This window comes from Talpa occidentalis, unplaced genomic scaffold, assembly GCF_014898055.3.
Source record: "Talpa occidentalis isolate TD23 unplaced genomic scaffold, MPIMG_talOcc4v2.1 talOcc4.3, whole genome shotgun sequence".
Lineage (NCBI taxonomy): Eukaryota > Metazoa > Chordata > Mammalia > Eulipotyphla > Talpidae > Talpa > Talpa occidentalis.
Genome location: NW_023603184.1, coordinates 64,740,196 through 64,764,756, shown reverse-complemented (window position 1 = coordinate 64,764,756; position 24,561 = coordinate 64,740,196). Strand labels below are relative to the sequence as shown.

Genomic DNA, 24,561 nt, shown 5'->3' with positions numbered 1-24,561 from the left:
CTGCCATTTGTGCCCAGTGGGTGGGCAGGATTTTTCACACAATTGCCCCTACTCACTGATGTTTTCAATACATAAAAGATATCTTGTTAGTTGGCAAATCAGAAACTTTAGTCTCAGTGGTTCTGACTATGCTGTTATCACACACCCACCAGTAGAATCCAGGTTCTGGATAGCCAAACTGCTTCTTGGGATTATATAAGTGGATGTGCAATGCCCAGTCCCCTAAGTCATCAAGGACAATAGCTGGCTTTTCAACCTCCAGCACCAAAGAGAAAGTAAAGCATCATGCAGGACAATTTGAGTATTAGAGACAGCTTTTGTCTGGCATGGCTTTATGATATGTCCATATGGCCAGGCTGAACTACAGTCCCCAGGATGCCCTTTCTAATATTCTCTTCTGAGTTAGAAGACAGAGGGGGCAGTGATCATACTGGAGCTTACACATTTTGCAAATATAATTAAATCCGATAATCAGCTGGCTTGAAATAAATAAAAAAGGAGACTGTCCTGAGTGGGCCTGACTTAATTAGAGGCCATTTTGGAGGACTTTGGCCTTCCCTGAGGCAGATTCCAAACCAGAGGGGTCTGCAATTGCTCTCTCTGCCTTTAGTCGTCTTTCCTGATGGTTGCTGAGGACCATGAACTTCATTTGGTGGTTGTGGTGTCCTGTTGGCCCTGTCTATGTGCCTGTCTCTAGACTTCACCTTGCTTAGCCAGTCCCCACAAGTGAGTGAGTCCACACCTTGTGGTGTGTGTGTTATTTTGTCTCTACTGATTCTGTCTCTTGTTGAACTCTGATTGACACAGTCCTCACTTGGACTTCTACTTGGTCCCGAATATTGGCTAACCCACAGTCAGCATCCTGAGTGGTGCCCAAATCAATTGATTGCACTGAAAGCTATGCACGATGCAGCAATTATCTGCCTTTGGAGCCCCACAACCCCAATAGCCCCTATGAGGTACCAGTCACTATGGCTGATGACTCTGCCAAATGGAACCTCTAGAAAAGGGAGGCAGCCTCCACCCCAGGATGCCCTTGAACTTTTGGACTCCTCACGTCCCGACATAGCTCACGGCTCTTCAGTCTAATATCCCACTTGGAAGTCAGCTCCAACTCAATGACCAACAAGGAGGAAAGGGACAAACAAGGAAATGAGATGTTTAAGAACTTGGTGAGTTGGCCCCCAGAAGCACGTCAGATTGATATGGAAAGTGGCAGCTTTCCCTTTGGGGAAAACTTTCTTTTCCACTGCATTGTCTGAAGTAAAACTGAGAGTTCAACAGGCAACTCGCTTCACCAATGTTCCCCTAAATGCCCGGACTAATTCACAAATAGTTTGGCTACAGCAAAACCCAGTGGTGTCCACTTGGCTCATGTGGCTGTTCAGACCGAGCTCCAGCTATGAAGAACTAATCGTGGACGTGGTCACTCTGCTCACTGGGTAGAACTCAAGGTGTTCCCACAGCTCTGTAGATAGATCTATTTTTACTGACCCTTGAGCTATTGCCAAAGGCCTAGTTATTTGATCCGCCTCTTGGAAAACCACAGATTGGCAGATCAAACACACTACTCTTTCCGGTTGTGAGCAATGGAAACGACTCTCAGCTTCTAATTGAACCAGCTGGGTGATTCATCTAGATAACCCACAAAAGAGCCTGTTCTCTGATGAGACCAACTGGACTCAAACCATGGCTGGTGCCCACACCACCCAGATGGCCCCCACGACTCTCTGGGGTCACCATCATGCATGGGCATAACACAAATGACTCAGCTTCTCACGTGCGGGACAGGGGCACATGCCAGCCTTGCAACTCCAGCCAAAAGCTGACCCAACAGTCTTCCGGTGAGGGAGGCCAGGTCACTGATTGTTGTTCCCACCCATTCTTGGCAGGTTGAGTACATTCAGCCTTTCACCTCCTCTCAGATTGCACACACCTGATGACACTTCCAGGTTACAGTGTCAATGTCCTCACTCAGCTTACTCTGGTCACTCCGTGACCCTTGAAATGAATCTGTGCACACATTTGGTTCCATACTATCGCAGTCTATGGTATGCCTTTTACCAAAAATGCTAAGGTAGCATGGGTTAAAAGTCAAGGTATTCAGGGCCTCCCCTGGTGGCGCGGTGGTTGAGCGCTGGGTTGCGAGGCTGCCCGCAGCGTCTGCAGCGCTGGTTCAATCCCCAGCCACCGGCAAGGGTCCCACCAAAAAAAAAAAAAAAAAAAAAGTCAAGGTATTCAGCAGACTCTCCACACCAGACTACCATCCACAGACACCTGCAAGTGTTAAGCATTAGAACAGCCTCTTAAAAAAATCAACTCAAAAGATTTCTCACTCTACCTACCTTACCTTTTGCTGGTGCATATCACTTAGCAAGGCAGCTGGTTCACTAAATGTGACTGTTTCCGGAAAGGGATCATCCTCCCTGGAGGCACTTCCTGAGTTATGTTCAGGACAAATGAGTAATGTGTACAGTGTACACAGACAAATGTGAATTCTGGGCTCTTACCTGACCATACATACCTGTGCATAATGCTTTACCCTACAGAACCCCCTGGCCAGCTTAGTAGGTATATTCTCCATGTGGCAGGAGCCCCAAAGCGATTTAGGGGATTTGAGTACACTTTGGGCCAAAATGGAGGTTGTAATGGGTCTCTGAAAGTCTACAAAATTTCCCTTCAGGATATTGAAGTTAACTGGGCAAAAAAGTAAAGTTACAGCTACTACAGTTATAACTGGGAATGGGATACCCAGGTTTTTGTAGAGGTGGGGAGCAAGAAATAACCTCAGCATCTAAGGAGAGAACAACTTACGCCCCAGGGGACTGGCGTGGGGAGGATCACGCATTACTGATATTTTATCTTTCAGAACTGTCCTTGGAATAGTCCACATGAAGCAAAATTCCCTGGCAAGGTTCCCCGAAACTATTATAAGCACCTTGAATTTAACTGACTCTTGAATCTGCCAACTTCTGACATGATTCTGGCCACAAAGTGATTACTATTATCAAGTCTATCAGAAACATCTCTTCCAGCCCCTGGACTTCCCATACAAAATAGCTGTCAACACCCCCAGATGTCTTGTCCATCCCATTCCCTCAGCCATGCGCATTCTATGGGGCAAATATGCCACTCTGCACGTTACATGGACAATAAGATGAAATGGAATGACAGCCACTGACAGATCCTCCAAAAGCAAGGGCCAAAGCAATAATGTGAGTTCAGTGGAAACCCCAACGGCAACCAGCTGGACAAAAGATCATGTGGAGGCCAGGAAATATGTGTCCTTCAAAACACATAGGTTCCAGTTTTAGATGGTAAAACTGTTTCTTTTTAGAGGCACCCTCATAATTGGAATTGCTTTGAAGAAGCTAGTACTGACTTGCTCTCCCATCTTAGACCTTCAGGTATTTCAGAAAACCTCACGAGCAAGCCACAAGATAGACAAAATGGCAATGTCTCCAAAAGGAGACTGCCCTTGGTTAGTCAGGGGAGCTTCCTGGAGGATTGGCTCATTATCCTAAGTGCATCTTATGGGCAGCTTTCCCTACAATGAGTCATTCGATTGGAAAAGTCAGTATGAAATCTGGTCCCCACTTCAGCTAAAGTGATCAGCAGCCCCACCTCACCTAAAGGGCAGTGAGGTCAGCAGTCAATTCACTGGCCAGCGTTGTTATGGATGACGGAATCACTATAGAATTCCTGCTTGTCACCAGATGGAGGCTGTCCAGTGACTAATACACGCTGGACTTAAGGAGAAAGGTCCCTGGCTTTCTAAGGCCCAGGGGTAGATTCTAGAATTTGTTCAGAGGGCTGGCATGAGAACAGGATGCAGGGTTGAGTGGTGGGGAGAAGTCATGGTAGAGGTCAAGACTGTAGGTTGGTCTAGTTGCTTCAAGTAGCCTTAATTTAATGTGGTGTAGGCTGACTAAACTGATTTAGTTCCAGTCTCTGTCAGGTGAAACAGAGTAGCTTACATAGTGGCATACTGGAAAAGCAACTGGAATATGGTAGAAAGAAAGAATGGATCTTAGCACGTGACAATTTTCCATGACTCTCTCAGTCTCTGGAACAGAAGCACTGGCAGTCTTTGCTCTGTGCCATCTTCTCCAAGATGTCTGGAAAGACAGTGATAGTGCCTGCCAAAACAGGGGGCCAGTGTGTTTACTCTCCAGAATAATGAAGATAGAGCACATGCCTGATTTAATTCCTCACTTCTCATCCTCTCTTCAGTCCATTCTAAACTAGCCTTGGCACCCACTCCTAAGTAAAACAGACGAGGTCAAATCCACTGAACACATCTCTGTCTTTATCTTCATATCACTTGGATGTTAGTGAAAGATGATCTTGTCAGAAGCACTCAACTTGGTTTCTTCTCTGCCTCTGAACCACACTGTCTCTCACTGCACTGCTTATCTTCTAGAGCATTCCAGGCACTTCCCCTCTTTAAGACCTTGAGCTGGAAGTAGACTCAATACAACTATCCTCTTCTCTCCCTGCACTGTCGCCCAGATGATGGCTTCCATCCCCTTCTCATCCATGGCTTTCACTGCCATTGGGATGCTGACGACTCCCTATATTTCCAGCTCAATTTCAAAACTGTACATTAAGTTGGCTACCTAACTTCCCTACCGAGACATGGCCAAGCAGCTAACATTTAACATATCCCAAACTGAGCTTAGAAATTTAAATCTGACCCTTATCCCCAGCCCACATTTCCTGATCTCAGTAACTACACAACCATCCACTGAGATACTCAAGACACCAGCAAAGGAATCCTCCTTACTCTCTAGCTGATCCATCAGCAAATCTTATCAGCATAAACCCAGAATGTATCTTGTGACAGAGAGCAGCAGGTGTAAATTCTAAAAAGGTAAATCTGATCTCTCTCCTGCTTAAAATTCTGCAAAACCTCCCTGAAGTAGACTCCTCTTTGCAGCCAGGATGTCCCAAGCATGACATGGGTCAGACACCCTCTCCCTCTGGACCCTCTGTCAGCAAGACCGTAAGCTATTTCTGGCCTTTATACGTTTTGTTTCCTAGCTTGACCCATTCTTGCTTTTTCGAAAACTGGATCAACCTTATCCTTTGTTCTCAATGTAATGTCACCTCTCAGAAGGACTTTCCTGATTGATTTGTCCCCATTTGTTGTCACTCCTTTGTTCTCTGTTCCTTCCCATCAGGAGACATAAATCATGAATGAAAAGACTATGGCTTTAGAACTCTTCTGCACTGTTGGTGGGAGTGCAAACTGGTCCAACCACTATGGAGAGCTGTGTGGAGATTTCTGGACCTACTAAACATAGAGCTTCCATATGATCCAGCAATTCCACTCCTAGGTATTTACCCAAAGGACACAGAAACATCAATTCCAAAGAACACCTGCACCCCTATGTTTATAGCAGCACTATTTACAATAGCTAAGCTTTGGAAACAGCCCAAATGCCCAAAAATAGATGACTGGATCAAGAAGATGTGGTACATATACACCATGGAATATTACTCAGCATTCAAAAAAGATAAACACATGCAATTTGCAGCAACATGGATGGCGCTGGAAGGGATCATGCTCAGCGAAATAAGTCAGAAAGAAAAAGAAAAATACCGGATGGTCTCACTCATAGCAGGAATTTAGAAAACTTAAATAAGGGACCAGGAAAATGAATATAAGAAAGTGAAAATCAAAATCAACAAAAACCTATGAACCAGAGACACTTTTTGGGGGGTGGGGGGCGGGAGGGGAGGGATTGGGGTCAGAATGGGGCGTTTGCAATTGTATGGGGGAATATAAAAATAAAATTTATTATTTAAATTAAAAAAAAAAAAAAGACTATGGCTTTAATCCCGATGCACCTATTTCTGAAGTTTAGATGAATGCTGTCATGGGTTAAATTTTGCCTCCAAAAAGACACATTGAAGTCCTAACTCCCACCCAGCCCTCAGAATGTGGCCTTATTTGGAAATAGGGTGGTTCTAGAGTATTTAGTTAAGTCAAGGTCACACGAGTAGGGTGGGTCTGATATGACTGGTGTAAGCAGGTGAAGACAGACCACAGAGAGAATGCCATGTGAAGATGGAAGACTAAGTGATGCATCAACAAGCTGAGGAATACCTGGTACTACCAGAAGTTGAGAAGAAACAAGGAGCAGATTCCCCCTCACACCCTCGGAAGTAATCAAACTTACTAATAGCATGTTTTGGGACTTCTAGTCTCTGGAACTGTGAGATAATAAATTTCTGTTATTGTAAGCCATCCAATTTGTGATATTTTGTTATAACAACCCTAGGAAACGTATGTAAATGTCAAATTGGAAAGACAAATAGTTAACCCCTGAACAATACAGGTTAAGCCCCAATGGGGAGCTGGGGCTTCCATGTCCACTGACACCTTCCCCTCCACACCAGGATGATGTCAGGAGTTAGCTAAGCTACTTCATGATATTGCTGTCTTGGCATCCACTTTGTTTGGTCAAGCAGCCTAAAGGGACCTTAGGCTGCCACCCGTTCATCACGCATGCCTAGATAACAGTGCATAGTGTCACAAGCAAATGTAAGCTTCTGCTCTGACCTCCCCAAGTCTCCCCTGCCTCACAAAGCCTGCCCCTTGTGTGCCCTTATAAAATCCCCAGAAAGGGCCTCCCCGGAGGCGCAGCGGTTGAGCGCTGGGTTGCGAAGCTGCCCGCGGCCTCTGTGGTGACGGTTCAATCCCCGGCTGCTCCCCAGCCGCTGGAGGAGGGTCCCACATGGCGTGCAGACCTCTCCTGCCGCCCGCTGCTCCCCTCAGCAGTGTATTTCGGTCCTTCTGCCTGCTCTGCTCCCTGCTCTGGCTCTGGTGAATTCTCTCACCCTCCCACGCTTCTGACTGTACCCAGTGCATGTATAAACAAAAACAAACAAACAAATAAATAAAACATGCTCTATTAAAAAATAAAAATAAATAAATAAAATCACCAGAAAGTTTAACAGAGTGCCACACTTTGGGTTGAATTGACTGATTCAGTATTAAACTAACAATCCCAAAGCATTCTGCCCATGGACCCTTAAAAAGGACATGCCCAGGTCCTGCCACTCTAACTGTACTCTGCCTTGACCTGCCCATATGGCCCCAAGGAGTGCCATGCATACAGGACTGTGAGGGATAAATTTCCCTACTTAAATTTCTCTCATGGTCTTTGGTTGAACCACAGCTCACCATCCAGCAACCTGTTCTCCACTTCACGCATAATAATTTAACAAAGTCCTAACAGGTAGTGTCAGAGGGGGTCTAGTAGAAAGTCAGAACTTTCACCCCCACCTCCACCCCAATGTCCATGGAAGACAGATGAGGAGGAGCAGTAAAGAGGCATTTCAACTCCTCCCTAATAGGAGGGTATCCAATGGAGACCTAGAAGGGAGTCAGAACTCCCATTCTCACCTCAAGAGTCAAACAAGGACCAAATCAGAACCATTTTGGTGTAAATCGAACGAAACACATGTAGGACTTACATGCTGATAACTGCAAAACACTGATAAAGAAATTATCAATGAATGAAATTAAAAGAGACACATACTGTGTCTCACAGAGTAGAACACCCAACATAGTAAAAATGTCAACTCCCCAAATTGATATACAAATTTGACATAATTCCTATCAAAATCACAGCAAGATTTTTTTGTAGATATAGGAAAGATTATTCTAAAATTTATATGGAGGGCCCCCCTGGTGGCACAATGGTTAAAGACACAGTACTATCAAGCTATTACTAGCCACTGCAAAATGAGTTCAATCCCCAGCCAGGAAGCTAACCCACATGGTGCAGCAGACCTCTCCTGTCTTGCCTACTGCCCCCCCACAGCAGTGTATTTCAGTAGATCCACCAGTTCTGCTCCCCACTCTGTTTCTGGCAAATCCTATCACTGCCCACACCTTTGGGCTACACCCCAATTCTTGTATGCATAAATAAATCTTTTTAAAAAATAAAATAAAATAAAACATATATGTAAAGGTAAAGGAATGGCTAAAACAATACATAACTAAAGCAATCAGGACTATGGGGTAGTAGTGGAGGAAAAGTTGCACAGGTCAATGGAACAGAATATAGAACCCAGAATAAGACCACAAAAATGGGCTCATGAGATACTGACAAAGGTACAAAAGCAGCTCAATAGAAGAAAGATATCTTTTCAACAATGGTGCTGTTAGAGTAACAAGTCAACCACCTCAACCTAAATCTTACACAGTATACAAAAATGAACTAAAAATGGATTACACTGATTGTAAAATGCAAAACTATAAAAATTTCCCCAAAACATAATAAGAGAAAAAAAATCTTCAGGTCTATAACTAGGCAAAGAGTTCTTACACTTAACAGCAAAAGAACAACATAAAAGAAAAAATTGAATTTCATCAAAATTTTTAATGTGTGCTCTGTTAAGAGGATGAAAAAACTAGGTATCTACTGGGGAAAAAAATAATATTTTAAAACACATATCCAACAAAGAGCTAGCATCTAGAATATATAATCAACTCTCAAAAAAACATTTAAAAAAAATCCAGTTAAAACATGGGCAAAAGACATTTCACAAAAGACACACAGACAGTAAATTACAAAAAAAAAAAGATGTTCAACATCACTAGTCACTAGGGAATGCAAATTAAAACTGCAAAGAAATATCACTCTACATCTACCAGAATACCTAGAAGAGCTGTAACACCAACTGCTGGCAAGAAGAAACTGGATCTCACCCACTAACAGTAGGAATGTAAAATGGCAGTTACAATGGTTTCTTACAAACCAAACATGGAACCACCATATGGCCAAGAAATGCACTCTTGGGCATTTTCCCCAGAAAAAAATGAAAACTTACGTTCACACAAAAAATCTACACATGGGGGAGGAGGCAAGGAGAGCACAATGGACTGTGGTGGAAGACTAGGGGTGCTGTGGTGGTGGGAGAGCTACAGTGACTACCCTGAGGGGAGGAGTCCTATACTATCAAAACATGAACAAGGATGTAAACCAGCAGTACTTCATTCAAATATTAATTTTAAAAATCTACACATGAGTGACTAGTGGCAGCTTGATTGGTAATAGCCAAAAAGCAGAAACAACACAGGGGCCTTTCACAGGTGAAGGTTAAACAAACTCCTTGAATGTATGATAGGACACCAATCAGCAATAAAAAGAAACAAACTCTTTGCAAATACAATGCTCTGGACAAACCAGCAGAGAATTATGCTGAGTGAAAAAGTCAAGCCCAAAAAGTTACAAACATAATTTCACTTACATTGCATCCTTGAAATGATAAAATTATATAAGGGCTTCTGGATGATGGAAGTGTTCTGTATCTTAAATATATGGATACCAATGTACTGACTGCATCATGTATTATAGTTTTGCAAAACATTACCATCGGGAGAAACCAACAAAGGGTACAAGAGGCCTCTCTATGAGAACTTAACAACTGCACCCAAAACTACAAATATCTCAAAATAAAGGTTTGTTGTTGTTGTTGTTGTTGTTTTACAGTGTTTTCAAAGGAATTATCAGCCAAAGTATCTGTCATCCCAGTTCAGTATTCCTAATTTTCTTCTTGGCAGGCAACAGAAGAGCACCTATGACAGTTCATCACTTACAACATAGTTCCGACACATTTACAACTGCTTGCCATAAGCAACCAAGAGTTAGGGAGACAAAGAAGTCGATGATGATAAGTTTTAGAAGAGTGATTATACTTCTGATGAAGTTAAACTCAAGCACTGAACTCAAGATAGTTTCCTAAGGTGCTTCATTATTCCTGCCCATAATCTTACTTCTCCACAGAATACAGGCAATACCTACCCAGTCCATGACCAACTTATGCACTGGTCTGAATTTAAGATTAAGTCTGAGTCCTTCCTTATTTCCAGCCAGTGTAGGACACTTATTTTCTACTACCAAGCCCTTGTCTTTGTATCTCACCTCAGTCCAAACACACGACCATGTTGGCTGGGCAGAAATTGAATGACAGGGAAAGAGGAGAATAATAAACACATGTGGATACACACTCTTCTCTCCCATCCTACTTGCTGAAATGCCTCTGAACACCCAAAGGGAGAGAATGGCACAGTGGAGGATCCGGTTAAGACCTCTAGTTGTCCAACAAATGTTGGCGAGGATGTGGAGAAAAAGGAACTCTTGTGCACTGTTGCTGGGAGTGCAAACTGGTCCAACCACTATGGAGAGCTGTGTGGAGATTTCTGGACCTACTAAACATAGAGCTTCCATATGATCCAGCAATTCCACTCCTAGGTATTTACCCAAAGGACACAGAAACATCAATTCCAAAGAGCACCTGCACTCCTATGTTTATAGCAGCACTGTTTACAATAGCTAAGCTTTGGAAACAACCCAAATGCCCAAAAATAGATGACTGGATCAAGAAGATGTGGTACATATATACCATGGAATATTACTCAGCATTCAAAAAACATAAACACATGCAATTTGCAGCAACATGGATGGCACTGGAAGGGATCATGCTCAGCGAAATAAGCCAAAAAGAAAAAGAAAAATACCGGATGGTCTCACTCATAGCAGGAATCTAGAAAACTTAAATAAGGGACCAGGAAAATGAATATAAGAAAGTGAAAATCAAAATCAACAAAAAACTATGAACCAGAGACACTTTTTGGGGGGTGGGGGGCGGGAGGGGAAGGATTGGGGTCAGAATGGGGCGTTTGCAATTGTATGGGGGAATATAAAAATAAAATTTAATATTTAAAAAAAAAAAAAAAAAAAACCTCTAGTTGTCAGGCTTCCTCTCACTTGCTATGCCATCAGAGAAGGAAAGAGACAAATGAAGAGAAAAAAAATTGAAAGAGAAAAATATTGAAACCATAAAAAGCTTCAAATAACAAAAGCAATTCTGAGAGAAAAAAAGAAACATCACATCACCAGACTTTAAACTATACCATGGGGCCTCCCTGGTGGCGCAGCAGGTCGAGCGCAGCACTGAGAAGCTATCTGCAGCCTCTACAGCGCGGGTTCGACCCCCGGCCGGCCAGGGAGATATCCACATGGCACGGCAGACCTCTCCTGTCTTGCCTGCTGCTCCCCTCAGCAATGTTTTCCCTCGTCTGCCTGTTCTGTTCCCCTCTCTGTCTCTGGTGAATTCTCTCACCCTCCCATGCCTCTGGCCTGTACCCCAGTTCTTGTGTAAATAAAAGTAATTCTTTGGGGGAAAAACTATACCATGAAACCATGGTACTAAAAACAGTATGGTACTGGCAAAAAAAAAATAGATACTTGGAATAGCGGAACAGAATCAAAAGCCCAGAGAAAAACCCAAGTACATATTAAGACTTAATTTATGATGAAGCAGTCACAACTACACAATGGGGAAAAGATTATCTCTTTAATAAATGGTGCTGCTGAGGTTCTTCTGCGTGGAGACAGGAGAAGAAGACTGTGATTTGGTCAGGTCTGCAGCAAAAGCATATGATCTGGAGGGCACTGGGAGAGCTTCCCTTTTCTCCTTTTCTTCACTCCCAGGAGCTAGACCCAGATTATTGGTTGTTGAATTGGGCAGTAGTTTCTGTCTTTGTCTTTTCAGACAAGTAGTGAGGGGGGATGAGGAGGGCCTAGCAAAGTGCTTTTGTGAGCCACTTCATACTGGCTGTCGGCTTGTTTTTTTAAATAATAGAAGGAAATCATCCCAGGTTGGTCATTTCCAGGAGGCAGGGGAAGTGGCAGGTTTTCCTGGTACTCTTTACAGTGAGCAACCAGACATCTACCTAGAAGAGTGCTGCCTGTACTTCTGGGGGTTCCGAGGAGATCTGGTTAGAGGGGCAGCAGCAGCTGAAGTTCTAAGCTCCCTGTCTCCCGCAGACCCTGCCTCTACTGCTGCCTGTACCCTTAGAAACACAGTCAGACTTGCTCACATCCAACCCCAGGAAAAAAGGTTTTCTCATTTTGAAATTCAACAGAATAGTCCCAGATGCTGTCATAAACTCAAGATGTGCCTTTCAGGGGAAGCTGCCATCAGAGGGACAGCACTTCCTGTGTGAGAAAGATGAAAGGGTCACCTCATCTCTAGCCCTTTCTACCCTGGATCTCCTCCCCTTGCCTCCCAATAAAAAAAAAACACTAGAAAAAAAGAAATGGTGCTGGGAAAACTGGAGAGCAATATATAAAAGAATGAAGACGGATCACCCTCTACGTACAAAAATAAATTTCAAATTTATTTTGATTATTGAATTATTGGATTAAAGATTTAGATATGAGACTTATAACAAAATAAGTCTTAGATATAAGACTTATATAATGAGATGTACAGGAGAAAATATTGATGATATGATCTATTACAGCAATGATAAAGATATTTTTGGAGACCCAACCCCTAAGATAAGGGAAATAAACAATTGGGACTGGGGCTACCACAAATTTAAAAGTTCTTACACAGCAAAAGGAAATATAAGTACACTGAACAGACATGCTACTGATTGGGAAAAAATATTTACATATCACATAACCAAAAGGGGCTAATACACAAGAATATAAAAAACTTACTAGGGCCTCCCTAGTGGTGCAGACGGTTGAGCACAGCGCTGTGAGGCTGTTTACAGCCTCTGCAGCGTGGGTTCAGTCCCGGCCGGCCGTGGAAATACCCACATGGCGCAGCAGACCTCTCCTCTCTCGCCCGCTGCTCCCCTCAGCAGTGTATTTCAGTCAGTCTGCCTGTTCTGTTCCCCGCTCTGTCTCTGGTGCGTCCTCTCACCCTCCTGCACATCTAGCCTGTACCCCGGTTCTTGTATGCATGAATAAATAAATCTTAAAAAAAAAAACTTAATAAGTTCAACTATAGAAAACTACCCAATAAATGTTCAGCAGATCTAAATAAACAAATTCACTAAAGAGGATATCCAGAACGTCACCAGCTACACGGGAAAATCATCATCACTCACAATGAGAGATATGGGTTAAAATGAAATATCATCTCACGCCTATTACAATGGCACATATGAAAAAGCCCCCCAACAAGTCCTGGAAGACACACTGAAAGAGGAACCCTATCACACAATAGGTGGGAATGGAAACACTGGTGCAGCCATTACGGAAAAGGATCTGAATGTACTTAAAAAACTGAAAATGGCAATACCACATGACCCAGCAATCCCTTTCTTGGGCATCTATCCAAACATGAACCCATACACTCAAAAACCCATATACTTTACAATGTTTGTTACAGCACTATTTATACTACCAAGGACATAGTAGCAACCCAAATGCCCACTGACAGAAGATTAGATCAAGAAATGTGGAATACTGACAGTATAAAGCACTATTCAGTCATGAGGAAAGACGAAATGTTGCCATTTACAGCAAAACAGGAGTTTGAGGGAATTAAATACAGCAAAGCAAGTCAGAATGACAAAGACAAATATTGGACATTTATATAAATGATTCCAGAAGTAAAATACATGTGAAAATCAATAGGCATTAATCAATGAAGTTTCTGAGGTTAAGAGGGGAGGGGAGGGAAAGGGTCAAGAGGATAAAAACAAAAATAAACAGGGAGAGTAAAACTGCTGTACTCTCATCCCACTCCTCTCAGCTCCTACCTTTCTCTGCTTCACAAAAGAAAAAAAAAAAGCCCCAACTTGGGGCCTCTCTCCACTCCTACCCCAGCATCACTTCCTAACGCCTCCTTCCCATGCTGACATGCTCATCTGCTCCCAGTTTGCCTAAAGACGTGCCTTAGGAGTCACATCCCAAGAAACTACAAAATAAGCACCAAATCAATGTAATTCACCACTTGTGAATAATCTAACCTTTGCCTTGGAGTAAAGCTTTACTGTAAGTGTAGTCCATTTTTAATGATTAGCTTACTTTTAGAAATTAGGGGTTTAGTTTATACCAAGTAACCTAATATTAAACTCCTACTCACACCCACTGGGCAGGAACTGCTTCCACCTGTTAATAGACCTTGTGTATGGCTTTACACTGAGACCCAGCAAGTGAAGTCTTGTGAGCACTCAAAACTGGAATCCCAAGAACGTGAGGGCAAGGTGCGACTGTGAGAACAGACTCTCTACTAACTGGCCACTAGGGAGCTCAGCAGGCTCTCCATCACCCCTGAACGTTTCAGGAGGTCTGTTTCTATGGCTGGAGTGGTTTGAAGAGATTACATGTTCCTTATACCAGACTTCTTCTGCTCTCAAGACAACAGTTTCACATTCAATTCTAATCAAATTTGTTGGTTTCTGGGCCTCCCTGGTGGCGCAAGGGGTTAAGACACAGCCTACGAAGCTGTCCACAGCCACGCAGGCCAGCCAGGGAGCTGCCCACATGATGCGGCAGACCTCTCCTGGCTCGCCTGCTGCTCCCCTCAGCAGTGGATTTCATTCAGTCTGCCTGTTCTGCTCCCCACTCTGGCTCTGGTGAGGTCTCTCACCCACCCCCCACACCTCTGGCCTGTACCCCAGCTCTTGTATGCATAAATAAAAAATCTAAAAAAAAAAATTGTTGGTTTCTAAGTTCTAACTGGAAGGAAAACATTTCATAGAGAGACACACTCTGTTCATTCACCCACCACTTGTTGAGTGCCCAGTGAGTGCCCAATAAGTGCCAGACACTAGGAGGTAAAGTACTGACCAATACAAAGTGACTCCTACCTTCCCTGGCTTATGCAGGAGAGGGGACTCTCATGGCAGAAGAATAAATTTTTTAAAAAATTGTAAATTGTAAATAAAATAATTACTGCTAACAAGGACATAAACAAAGCTGAGTTACTTCCTTGCCAGTATTATTGAAATACAGAATAAAAAATGTTTGGTGGCGACGGCTTCCGCATGAGAACATCCTCTTGGAAAGGATCTCCTTCAGCGCACTCCAGAAGAGCAGAGGGAACAGAAGAAGAACCACCTGGTCCTGAGCCCCAGTTCCTATTTCACAGCATCTTCGGCCAGGCACAAAGGTAGTTTGGTGTGTTGCCTGCTCCACTGTCCCCGGACAGCCTGCAGGATGAGAAGCAAGTCTAAGGGGGACATTCCTGTAGAGAGCAGCAGCACTACACCCACCCTGAACAAGGCGAATGGGAAGTCATCCCAATAAATACACTTGGATTAAAAAATTTCACATCATTTATTGACCCCAAACATATTCTAAAGTTTACTTTTCCAAAGTAAAACCCAAATGCTGGCTGGTCATCACCTCTTTACATTCAGAGCCAAAGGCCATGCCCGCTCCCTGGAGTATTAGTAAGCGGGAGGGTTTACAGCAACATTTCCCCAGGGGGTGCTCCCGTGAAAGGGTTACTGAAGGAAGGAGGCCAAAGAGCATGTCTACAGCTCTTCTGAAAACTGGCCTAGGTTGAGTCCTGTACCAAGAAAAACACTCTTCCTATACCACCCTGCTCCATGCACAATGTCCTCAGTAGCTGTTCCAAGCAACCAGTTACTTCAGTTGCTTTAAACTTTTATCAGCTTACCTTAGCACAAAATCACTATGTGGAAACATTTTTTTTTTTTTTAGGAAAGTGAAAGAGATTCTAAACACGGAAACAACTTCAACTCCACTTAAATCAGACAATCAAGTCAATTTCAAACACTACCCTGACTTCCTACAATGCTTAACTCTAGTCAGAATTCACTCACACCAAGTCTTTGAGAATGTAAAGAAAAGTCACCTCATTTTTTCAAATGTGCCAAACACAATAATCTAATGTTAAAAACCTATGACTTGGAGAATACACTTGACTGCAAATAAGACCCGCATAGGCAGTTATCTGAAATTTCTATCAGGAAGCTTTAAGTACCAAATGACAGAGTAAAAACAAATCCAGGCTTCACTGGGGACTCAGAAAGGGAAAAAACAACTCTGAATTGTTATTTTGGAAATAACCACCATTTCCTACACTTCAAGTGTAATTTCCCCAAATTTAACTCTAAAACTTTGTTTGGCTTTGCTTTGTCAATCAAAATTGTTCACAGACTAAAGACACTACATTTTTTTGTTTTTAAAAAGATTTATTTATGCATACAAGAACTGGGCTGTAGGCCAAAGGTGGGGGGCAGGGGGAGTGAGAGGATTCACCAGAGACAGCCCGAGCAGAACAGGTGGATCGACTGAAATACATGGCTGAGGGGCAGCAGGGGAGGCAGGAGAGAGACATGCGGCGCCATGTGGGTGAGCTCCCTGGCCGGGGATTAAACTCCTGCTGCAGTGGCTGGCCATAGCTTGATAGCTCTGTATCTTTAACCCAGGAAATTGATTAGATTTGTTCCCCGCTACTGCAACTCCACTTCTTCCCAAATATTTTCTAATGTTTGACCTACATTATGTCAAGTTACCTCTGGAAGCTTCCACCTCATCTTTCTTTCAAAACCCCCACAGCTGTTATGTGGGTGCGGCGGGACAATGTAGGGTGAAGATTTGTAGTCCAGTCCTCCTGCCACAAATCAGGAACTGGAGAGGGTTGACGACCTCTTTTAATGATTTCCTGAGAATTTTTTCATGACCCCTCACTTCATTCAGCTCCTTTGTAACTACTGCCAGAAAATTCTCTTTTGTCTCTTAGGCATCATTCCCAAACTGCTCCACCACCTGAGCAGTTCTTTTTTGTACCTATGAAGATCAGCATCTGTTAACCTCACAAAGACCTGCTCCTCTCGGTTATACCATCCTCTGCTCAAAACTCCTATCGACTTCCCATCTCACAGCGAGTCAAAATCCCTATAACAAATAAACTCTAAGTCATTTGCCAGCCTGCCATCTCTTGAACGCAGTAGCCTCATCTCTTCCTACTATTTCCTTCTCTCCCTGCTCACACCCCTACAGCAACTTTCTGCCTGGACTTGTCCCTGCTCTCCTTAAGGGGTTTTCTCAAATGTTACCTTCCCTTAGCCCTTCCCCCACACTCTACAGAACAATAACTTCCAACTCCCCAGCGCCCTGACAAACTTTCTATTTAACTTAACTTTAATTACTGGGCCGCAATAGTCCCAGCTGTTGTGCCCAAGATCAGCAGACTCTGCAAGCATAGCCTCCAAGATGCCAAAGACAGCCGATGCAAACACAAAAGGGGGTTTATTACAGACTCGAGTCCAGGCTCACGGCACCTACCAACGCAGTGGCAGATAGCAAGAGCCCTGAACAAAGAGAACAGGGATTTTATATAGGGTTACAAGCAGATCTCTAAAAATTAAATTATGTTGGCAACCATTCATTGGTTACACAGGTGCATTTCCTAACAACTGTGGGTGCAGTTTCAGTTTTTGAGCTGATTGGTCACATCGAGATGCAGCTTTTTTATGGCTAGTTTGACCCCATTAGTGGCCTGAATTGCTGGGCTCCGCTGTGGCTAGCAGACTGAGATAAGACCATAGTGGGGTGGGGGGTCAAACTCTGGAATGCAGTCTTTCCCGGGACAGCAAGACCTGAAATTCTAAAATGGCAGTTACACACAAAATGATAAAACAATGGCTAAGAATACTTATGCAAAAAAAAAAAAAGAATACTTATGCTTGGTTCCACACCAGCAATGCAAGAATTTCTCTCTTCTCCTCACTGCTGTAGCTCCAAGTCTGCAATAATGCGAGTTACCTGACAAGAGTTGAGCAATCATCTGTGAACCCAGGAGACCCTCATTTACCAGCTACTGCCAGGCACCTGATGATGTTACAGACAGGGAGAGGGGCGGGCTGGGCAGGAAGCCTGGAACCTCCCCCTTTCCAGTTAGTCCTATATATACTAACTGTGCAGGGACCCCCCTGCACAGTTAGGGTCCACACTGAAATAAAGACAAGAACCCCCTGCCCTCAACGCCCCCACACACCTGCACCACACACACCTGCACACCACCACACCACCTGCACGCTGGGCTGCCGCGGGCCAGAGACGCCAAAGCTCCCGGGAAGAGGGGGGCCTCGCCCTCCAGGGGCCCAGCCCGGCTCCCCACCTTTCAGCCGCTCCCCAGGAACCTTCCCCGCAGAGGCGCCCCCAAACCAGGGAGGGAGAGCCCCGCTTGCAGCCCTTCCTAGTCCTGGGATTACTAGTCTCAACAGGCGACTCGCGGCCTCTTCACGCCGGGACCAAGATCAAAGAATTAAAGTTAAACGCTCCAGGCCTCAGCCTCCGCACCTCCCCGGCCCGAGGCCACCCGCAGGCGACCACGGCGCCCCGCGCGGCCCAAGCGGCCCTCACGACCCAGCGCGCCCTACTTCCGCGGTCCCCACCTGCTCCCGGCGTCCCCCGCGGCTCCTCCCCACGCGTGCGCGAGCAGCCCCACGTGGGCTCCGGAGAAGGCGCCCCGCCCCAGGACACGCCTCCAGCGCAGCTCGGGCTGCTGATTGGCTGCTGTCGCTCTACCGAACCGTGGGCACGGCGGCGCGGCATATATAAAGGCGCTGCCAGGCGCCGTGGGCAGCTGCTGCTGCTGCTCTCGCCCCCCGCGCAGGTCTCCTGGAATTTTTGCAATCCAGCCGGCATGTCTCAGGTATAACGTGTGCCCAACGGCGGCGACGGGGCCTCGAGGCGGGAGGCCGGCGGTCCGGGAGCACGGAGCCTGGCTCCCTCGCCCTCCGGCCCTCGGCGCCCCCGACCCCGCGCGGCCTGGGGCAGAGCCGGGCGGGCACCGCGGTCTCGGGCTCCCAACGCCCCGGCGGCCGCGCACGGGCCCGGGGCTGCACGTCGCGGAGCCGCGGAGGGGTGGCAGGCGGGGGAGGTAGAGGGCTGCAGAGATTGAAGAGGCCGAAGGACGGGGCAGGAGCTGGGGCGGCGGGAAGCAGGGAAGCCGTGCCAAGAGCGGGGAGACCAGGAATTCGGGGTCCGGGTCCGGCGGCGGAAAGGGAGGACTTAGGGAGACGCGATCCAGGGCCTTTCCCTCCCCCTGAACTCTCCCGGGACCGAGCTGCACGGGGCGACCTCTGGCTCCGCTCCTCTCCCCAGCTCGGGCACTGGGACAGAGGTAGGCGCGGGGGGAGGGGGGTCCTCTCGCTGGTCCTGGCCCAGCTGGGGGCCGGGTCTGGCCTGGTGCTGACTGGCAGGGAGTCCAAGTGGGCAGGCTTAGCCTGCGGCTTCACCATGGTGTTTTAAGCAGCTGATACCTGATGTGTGCGAGAGCCCTGTACCTGGAGGGCCATGCAGCTAGTGAATTGCTGCGCTTCCCCTCCTTATCCTGCTGGAGCTTTCCAGCTGCCCTGTTGGGGAGAAGAAGGGAGACACACTTGAGAGGGAACTGCTTTTCCTCACCTGCATTGCAGGAGGAGGGCTGCCTTGCTAAGCCTTCCATCCCCATTCCTGAGCTGTCCTCTCCCTTTAATTCAGGCTGAGTTTGAGAAAGCTGCTGAGGAAGTTAAGAACCTCAAGACCAAGCCAACAGATGAAGAGATGCTGTTTATCTATAGCCACTACAAACAAGCAACTGTGGGCGATGTAAATACAGGTATGCTGAGATGAAGCGGGGAGGGGGAAATTCCTGCTCATCTAAGCTGGTTCAGTAGCCTTGGTGGTTTAATTTCTGAAATCCTAATTTGTGGATACCCCAGAGGTCCTGGGGGGCTGTGGTGATGTTCATGGGGCTCCTGGTATTTCATCTGGGGGAGGCCCTATTGATAGGGCTCACAGACACTGCAGTGAATGTTGTTTGTGGGTGGTTCAAATTCAAATCCTAGTTTTGGGAAGACTTTCCTGTTATCACCAGCAGTTCCCAGTTACTTGGGAGGAAGTAGGCCCCAGTAGGCATTTACTTGAAGCGTAGGCCCCAGCTTAGAAAGACTTGCCCCAGATTCTCAGCTCTGTAGTAGCTTTACTGAACCACACCGCTGGTGCCTGAGATGGGCAGAATAGCTTGGCAGCAGTGCCAGACCCGGATTTCAGAGCAGAGAAGCAGCTGGCTTCCTAGGGCAAGTCAGAAACGTTTTTTTTTTTTTTTTTTTGCTGACAGCAATTCCTGATGACCATTTGTTCTCTGTGGAAAAATCTTGGTACAGATTTTAGGGCTGTGGTTTGGACTACCATATTTTGTAATACTACCCTGGGCAGTTTTTCATCTGCCCTTGAGTCCTTGAAACTCAGGTGTGTGCTGAGGCAATGGCACCATTCAGTCCATGCATGGACTTAGAGCTGGTGGCCATGGTAGCATAAAAGGAGGTCCTCTCAACCCCTAATCAGGGGGTTGACCATGACCCTCAACTCCACCGCAGTTGAGGTGGGTGGAACAGTTGGGTTGGCTGTTGGCCAGCTAGAGGGGAGGACATGGTACCCAGATTTAAGAATCATGGGAAATGACAAATCAAATTTGGGTTCAGAGAAAGGGCTTAGAGGAAAAAGGCCATGTGGTGAACATGAGTTTTGTGCTTGGTTTAAAAACTGTATTTTCCCAGGGAGGCAAATGTGAGGTGAAGTGCGGGTGGCCAGAGGGACCGTGATACTTTTCTGTCAAATAGTATTTTCACAGACCTCCGTCCTGCTGTCACCTAAGTATAGGTGGACTGGCTTGAGAATCTCTCCTTTCCAAAAAAGGAGGTGTTGACTCACTCTAAGGCTACATCCTCCAGTACAGTTAGCAACTAGCCACATGTGGTGATCTGAATTGAAATTGAAACTGGTTAAAATATAATAAAATCAGAAGTTCTGTACTCATTGGCCCCTGAGCTGGACAATGCAGATGTACAACATTGCCTTTGTCCAGAAAGGGCAGTTAGGTGTGCTGCTCTAGAATTCTGATGCTGCGTCAACAGGCACAGTATCCCTGGGAATACTTGCCTAAAAGCACTCAGGGACATTGACATGTCTCAGACATACTGATCCAGGCTGTGGACACTGTGGTGGCTCCCCTGGGCCTGTTCTCAAACACCGAGATAAATGGGTCAACAGGGAAGTACAGAATGTGTTTCCAGAGTACAATTATCGAGTATAAAACCATGGTATCACTTCAAAAGATTTTGCTCTCAGGCAAAACTCCCACAAATCAACCAGAAATAGACTTGCAACTTAGTAAAATATGGCATAACATTTCTGGAAACAGAAAGACACTCAGAAAACTGATAATAATGCATGCGGGAGAGAAATGGGGAAATTATATAGCATTTCCCTTTATAGTTTTGAATTTTGAGCCAAGAAAATGGATGTAGTACTTGTTTAAAAAAAAAAAAATTAAAGGACAACTTTTAAAAGGACAATTTGGGAGTTTATGTGACTTACAAGACAAGGACTACCTAGTAGTTTTCACTAGATTTTAAGTTTGGATTGCTGTACATCAGAGTTTCTGAATGCAGACCCACTTAACTCCATGACAGAGCCCAGAAGGAGTAAATATAATAAAAGATGGCTTTCATGGAAAGAAAGTTGATAGTTTTTCCTTGGAACTTAAAGCAAATCTAATGTCTTTCCTCTCCTTGTTTAAGAACGGCCTGGAATGATGGACTTCAAAGGCAAAGCCAAGTGGGATGCCTGGAATGGACTGAAAGGTAATTGTTGTAATCAGTTTCCCTAGTTTGTGAAGCCCAGTAGTGAAATATTCTACCCCCATGGAGTGTAAAGGATGAACAGAGAAAACAAAGTAGATGAACCACGTGCTAGAAACCAGCTTGACCTTTGTTGGAATGGAAAAAAACTGGAACACCTTCTTTCTTTACTAACACTGTTTATGCCTGTTCTGAAAGCCCCTCTCTGATCCTTGGTATCATCTGGAGGGGAAGGGCTCAGACCAGGCCGCTGAAACAGTTTGGGAGCATTATAATTGGCATTGGCTTTCTGTGTATTCAGAATAAAGAATGGTTGCCTGCCCACAACTCCCTCTTCCCCATAAGCCCCTAGCCCAAGCAACTCTCTGCAGATCCCTTCCAGCCAGGAAGCCACATGAAAGAAAGGAATGAGCTAATGCAAGGCAAGCTGCTGGCACATGGCAGACTCGGTGAATGGAACAATTATATGCTAAGCAACAACAGCCAAGAAGTATCCCAGCGCCGACTTAATCACGTGCCACCTGCAGCAGCAAGACCCAAGAGTTGGCACTAAAGTCCCTGCTAGCTTTTGTTTTCTTGCAGTCTAGTTTCTGAATAAGCCCTCTGTTTTCCTGCAAATGAGAAAACCCTTGAATTCAAAAAGGGCCAGAATACAATAAATACACTCCTAGGATTTGCAAAGAACTGCAATAGGAATGTGTGACTGTTGATTTTCATTGGGCAATCCCATGCCATTCTCAGGCCCCACGTACTCTCTAGTGCTTCAGAACATGCTCTTACTCACAGTGGATCTCCTTACTGTGGAATCCAGGAAACTGAATGTTACTCTCTGGGGCATATAGTCAGAATCCTTGGTACTGTGGTATGAAGGCAAACATTTGCCTCATTCTCTTCTAAGAATCAGCTGCTTTCATGCAGAGTTCTCAAAACTTTTCTCACAGCTTCTCTCCGGGCTTTGCTTTTGCACTTCCAGTTTTACAGTTTAGATAGATAAGAGCCCGCAGAGAAATATGTGACAGGCCATAGCCATCCGTGAGAGTCAGCAGGACCAGTAAGGTCACTGCCTGCGTGCAGCACCCAGCCTCTCCTGAGGCTCAGTGTTCTAATGACTCAAGGCAATGGGGCACTCCCCTGGCCAGCAAGCTGGGAACAGGCATGGGACCAGAACACACACATGATGGGCTTAGTGCCTTATGGAGCCTTCACTGTGGGCCAGGCTCCCTGAGAACTGCAGTTGAATACTGGGCAGGCCTATGAGTGGCAGGTCGTAGAACCCCACTTAACAGGTGAGAAACTCAGCCTCAAAGCATTAAACCTGGGATGTCTGGGGTTCTAAAGTCTGCTGCTTTTCAACCATGCTGCCCCTCTAACCAATAACCTGTCGTTGCTTCCAGGGACTTCCAAGGACAATGCCATGAAAGCTTACATCGCCAAAGTAGAAGAACTGAAGGGAAAATATGGAATATAAGGGACTTGATTGGGCTGCCAGCCACACATTTCACCTAAACTTTTATAATGCCTTGCTTTTCTAATACTGTGGATAAAGTGAAATAATGAAAATAACCTGTTAACACAGTTCCTCAAGACTGGCCAGGATACAGCTCTAGCAGATTAGGGACTGAAGTGGTCACTAACTTTTAAGTAGTTTTTATCTGTAAGTCAATTAAAAGTGCATTTGTTACTTTAAGTCTTTGGCAGTCTGTGTTCCTGAAATAATTTACTGTTCTAATCTCTCTTGGTCACTTCCTTTTTCTAACAATTTCATCTGGAAGTGTTTGATCTGACATTCTTTACTCTTAGTGTGAAGCAGGCAGTGCAGCCCTCCACCCCACCCCTGCCTCCACCTCCACGCCCCCATGCCAGACCTGGAGTGTGCTCACCTTTTGTGCAGAGGAAAAGGATAATAGAAGTGGCTTCGCATTCCTCCCAGGTCCAGCCAAACTGGTCAGGAGGACTGACTGAGACCTCAGTCTGAAGTACTTCCTTCCACCCCACTATCAGACAGCGCTGGCCTCCTGCTCTGGCTTGCTTGGGGATGGCAACTGTTTGAAGTTTGTCTGAGATCTACCCAGTCCATGACTACAAAGCAGATGAGCAAGGATGAAAGCCCCAGTCAGGAATGAAATATCCATGTGCTAGAGGAAAAGCCCCAAGTCCCAGAAGAAGCTGGGTCACAGGCAGCTGGATGGGCCGGAGTGAGCTGAGGAGGGGAATGCTCGGCACGTAGAAGGCAAATCAGGACCCGGGGAGAAAAATGGGCTTGAGCCTGTAGAGAGACACCTGCCACTTGACCCTATCGGATGTAGGTTATTGAGAAATAGGAGACCACTACAACACCCTCTTTGCCAGATGTCCCTCTCAGTCACCTCCACAGTCCTGCAAGGGAGGAATTAGTTCTCCCATTTCACAGGTGAAGGTGCTAAGACTGAAAGAAATTAAGAAGCTCTCTGGGGCCAGGCAGCTTTCAGCTCTTCCCACAAAAGCCTCTGCCCTGAACTAAGCCCCTTAGACATAGTTCAGCCCTACCCCAGAACAGGCCTGGGAGGACAAGACTTACCCAAGATCACTCAGCTGGTAAATCAACTCAGAAGCAGCATTTAGGTGCAGATCCTGTGGGTTCCTCCCAGGATGGCCCCACAGGTGTGACCAGTCCGTCAGTGGCAGAAACGGGAACAGCAGGGAGGCAGCTGTGGTTTGGCGAGAGTGTGGCATACCATCCATATAAAACAGGACAAGTTAACAGTGAGGTTAAAAAGTATGGAACTTGACTGTGGGTGATGGGGAGTCCCAGGGAAGTCGATGTGGTCAAAGGCCTTTTTAGATGATAAGTCTGATTATATCAAGCTATTGAGAATGGTGAAGCCTCCAAGTCCCAGCCCAGCCTGCCCTCGGAAAGCCAGCCCGGCAGTGAGTTGTAGAAGGGGAGTTCACGCTGACAGATAAGGGGGCCTAGGTCTAAAAGCCAGACTTGCGCTCCAGTTAAGAGGACTTCCTGAGTAGCAGTGTCGTGTATGTGGGGTTGGTGATCCCTGGGTGATGACGGCCTATAAGGCCGGAAGCACAAAGTCCTGGTCTCTCTCTTGACTCCATTACACTCAGTCTGCCAAGACCACCAGACCCACAGACACCAGTGA

General features: G+C 45.7%; 2 protein-coding genes across 6 annotated transcripts in view; one reads left to right on the top strand and one right to left on the bottom strand.

Moving 5' to 3' along the window:
* The window catches only part of CUNH2orf76 (chromosome unknown C2orf76 homolog), a 66,188-nt gene extending 47,964 nt beyond the window's left edge, over positions 1-18,224 (bottom strand). Inside the window, exons 1-3 of one of the 5 annotated variants that reach the window (XM_054699633.1) lie at positions 17,812-18,132; positions 16,313-17,630; positions 14,886-14,977 (exon numbers count right to left, since the gene is read on the bottom strand). The gene's annotated coding sequence lies outside the window, so the exon portion shown is untranslated. Of the gene's footprint in view, positions 1-14,885; positions 14,978-16,312; positions 17,631-17,811; positions 18,133-18,196 lie in introns of those variants that run through there. The other 4 variants (XM_054699634.1, XM_037523241.1, XM_037523242.2 and 1 more) reach the window with 4 other exon arrangements.
* A 156-nt stretch (positions 18,225-18,380) lies between these two features.
* Positions 18,381-23,122, top strand: DBI (diazepam binding inhibitor, acyl-CoA binding protein). The gene is made up of 4 exons (XM_037523240.2): positions 18,381-18,456; positions 19,287-19,404; positions 21,368-21,430; positions 22,822-23,122. The coding sequence occupies exons 1-4, from the start codon at positions 18,448-18,450 to the stop codon at positions 22,893-22,895; spliced, it is 264 nt and encodes an 87-aa protein (XP_037379137.1). The 5' UTR covers positions 18,381-18,447; the 3' UTR covers positions 22,896-23,122.
* Positions 23,123-24,561: the final 1,439 nt, after the last annotated feature.

Coding starts and splice junctions, on each gene's coding strand:
- DBI (XM_037523240.2), top strand. Junction 19,405..21,367: donor TGTGGGCGATGTAAATACAG/GTATGCTGAGAT, acceptor TCCTTGTTTAAG/AACGGCCTGGAATGATGGAC. Junction 21,431..22,821: donor TGCCTGGAATGGACTGAAAG/GTAATTGTTGTA, acceptor CGTTGCTTCCAG/GGACTTCCAAGGACAATGCC.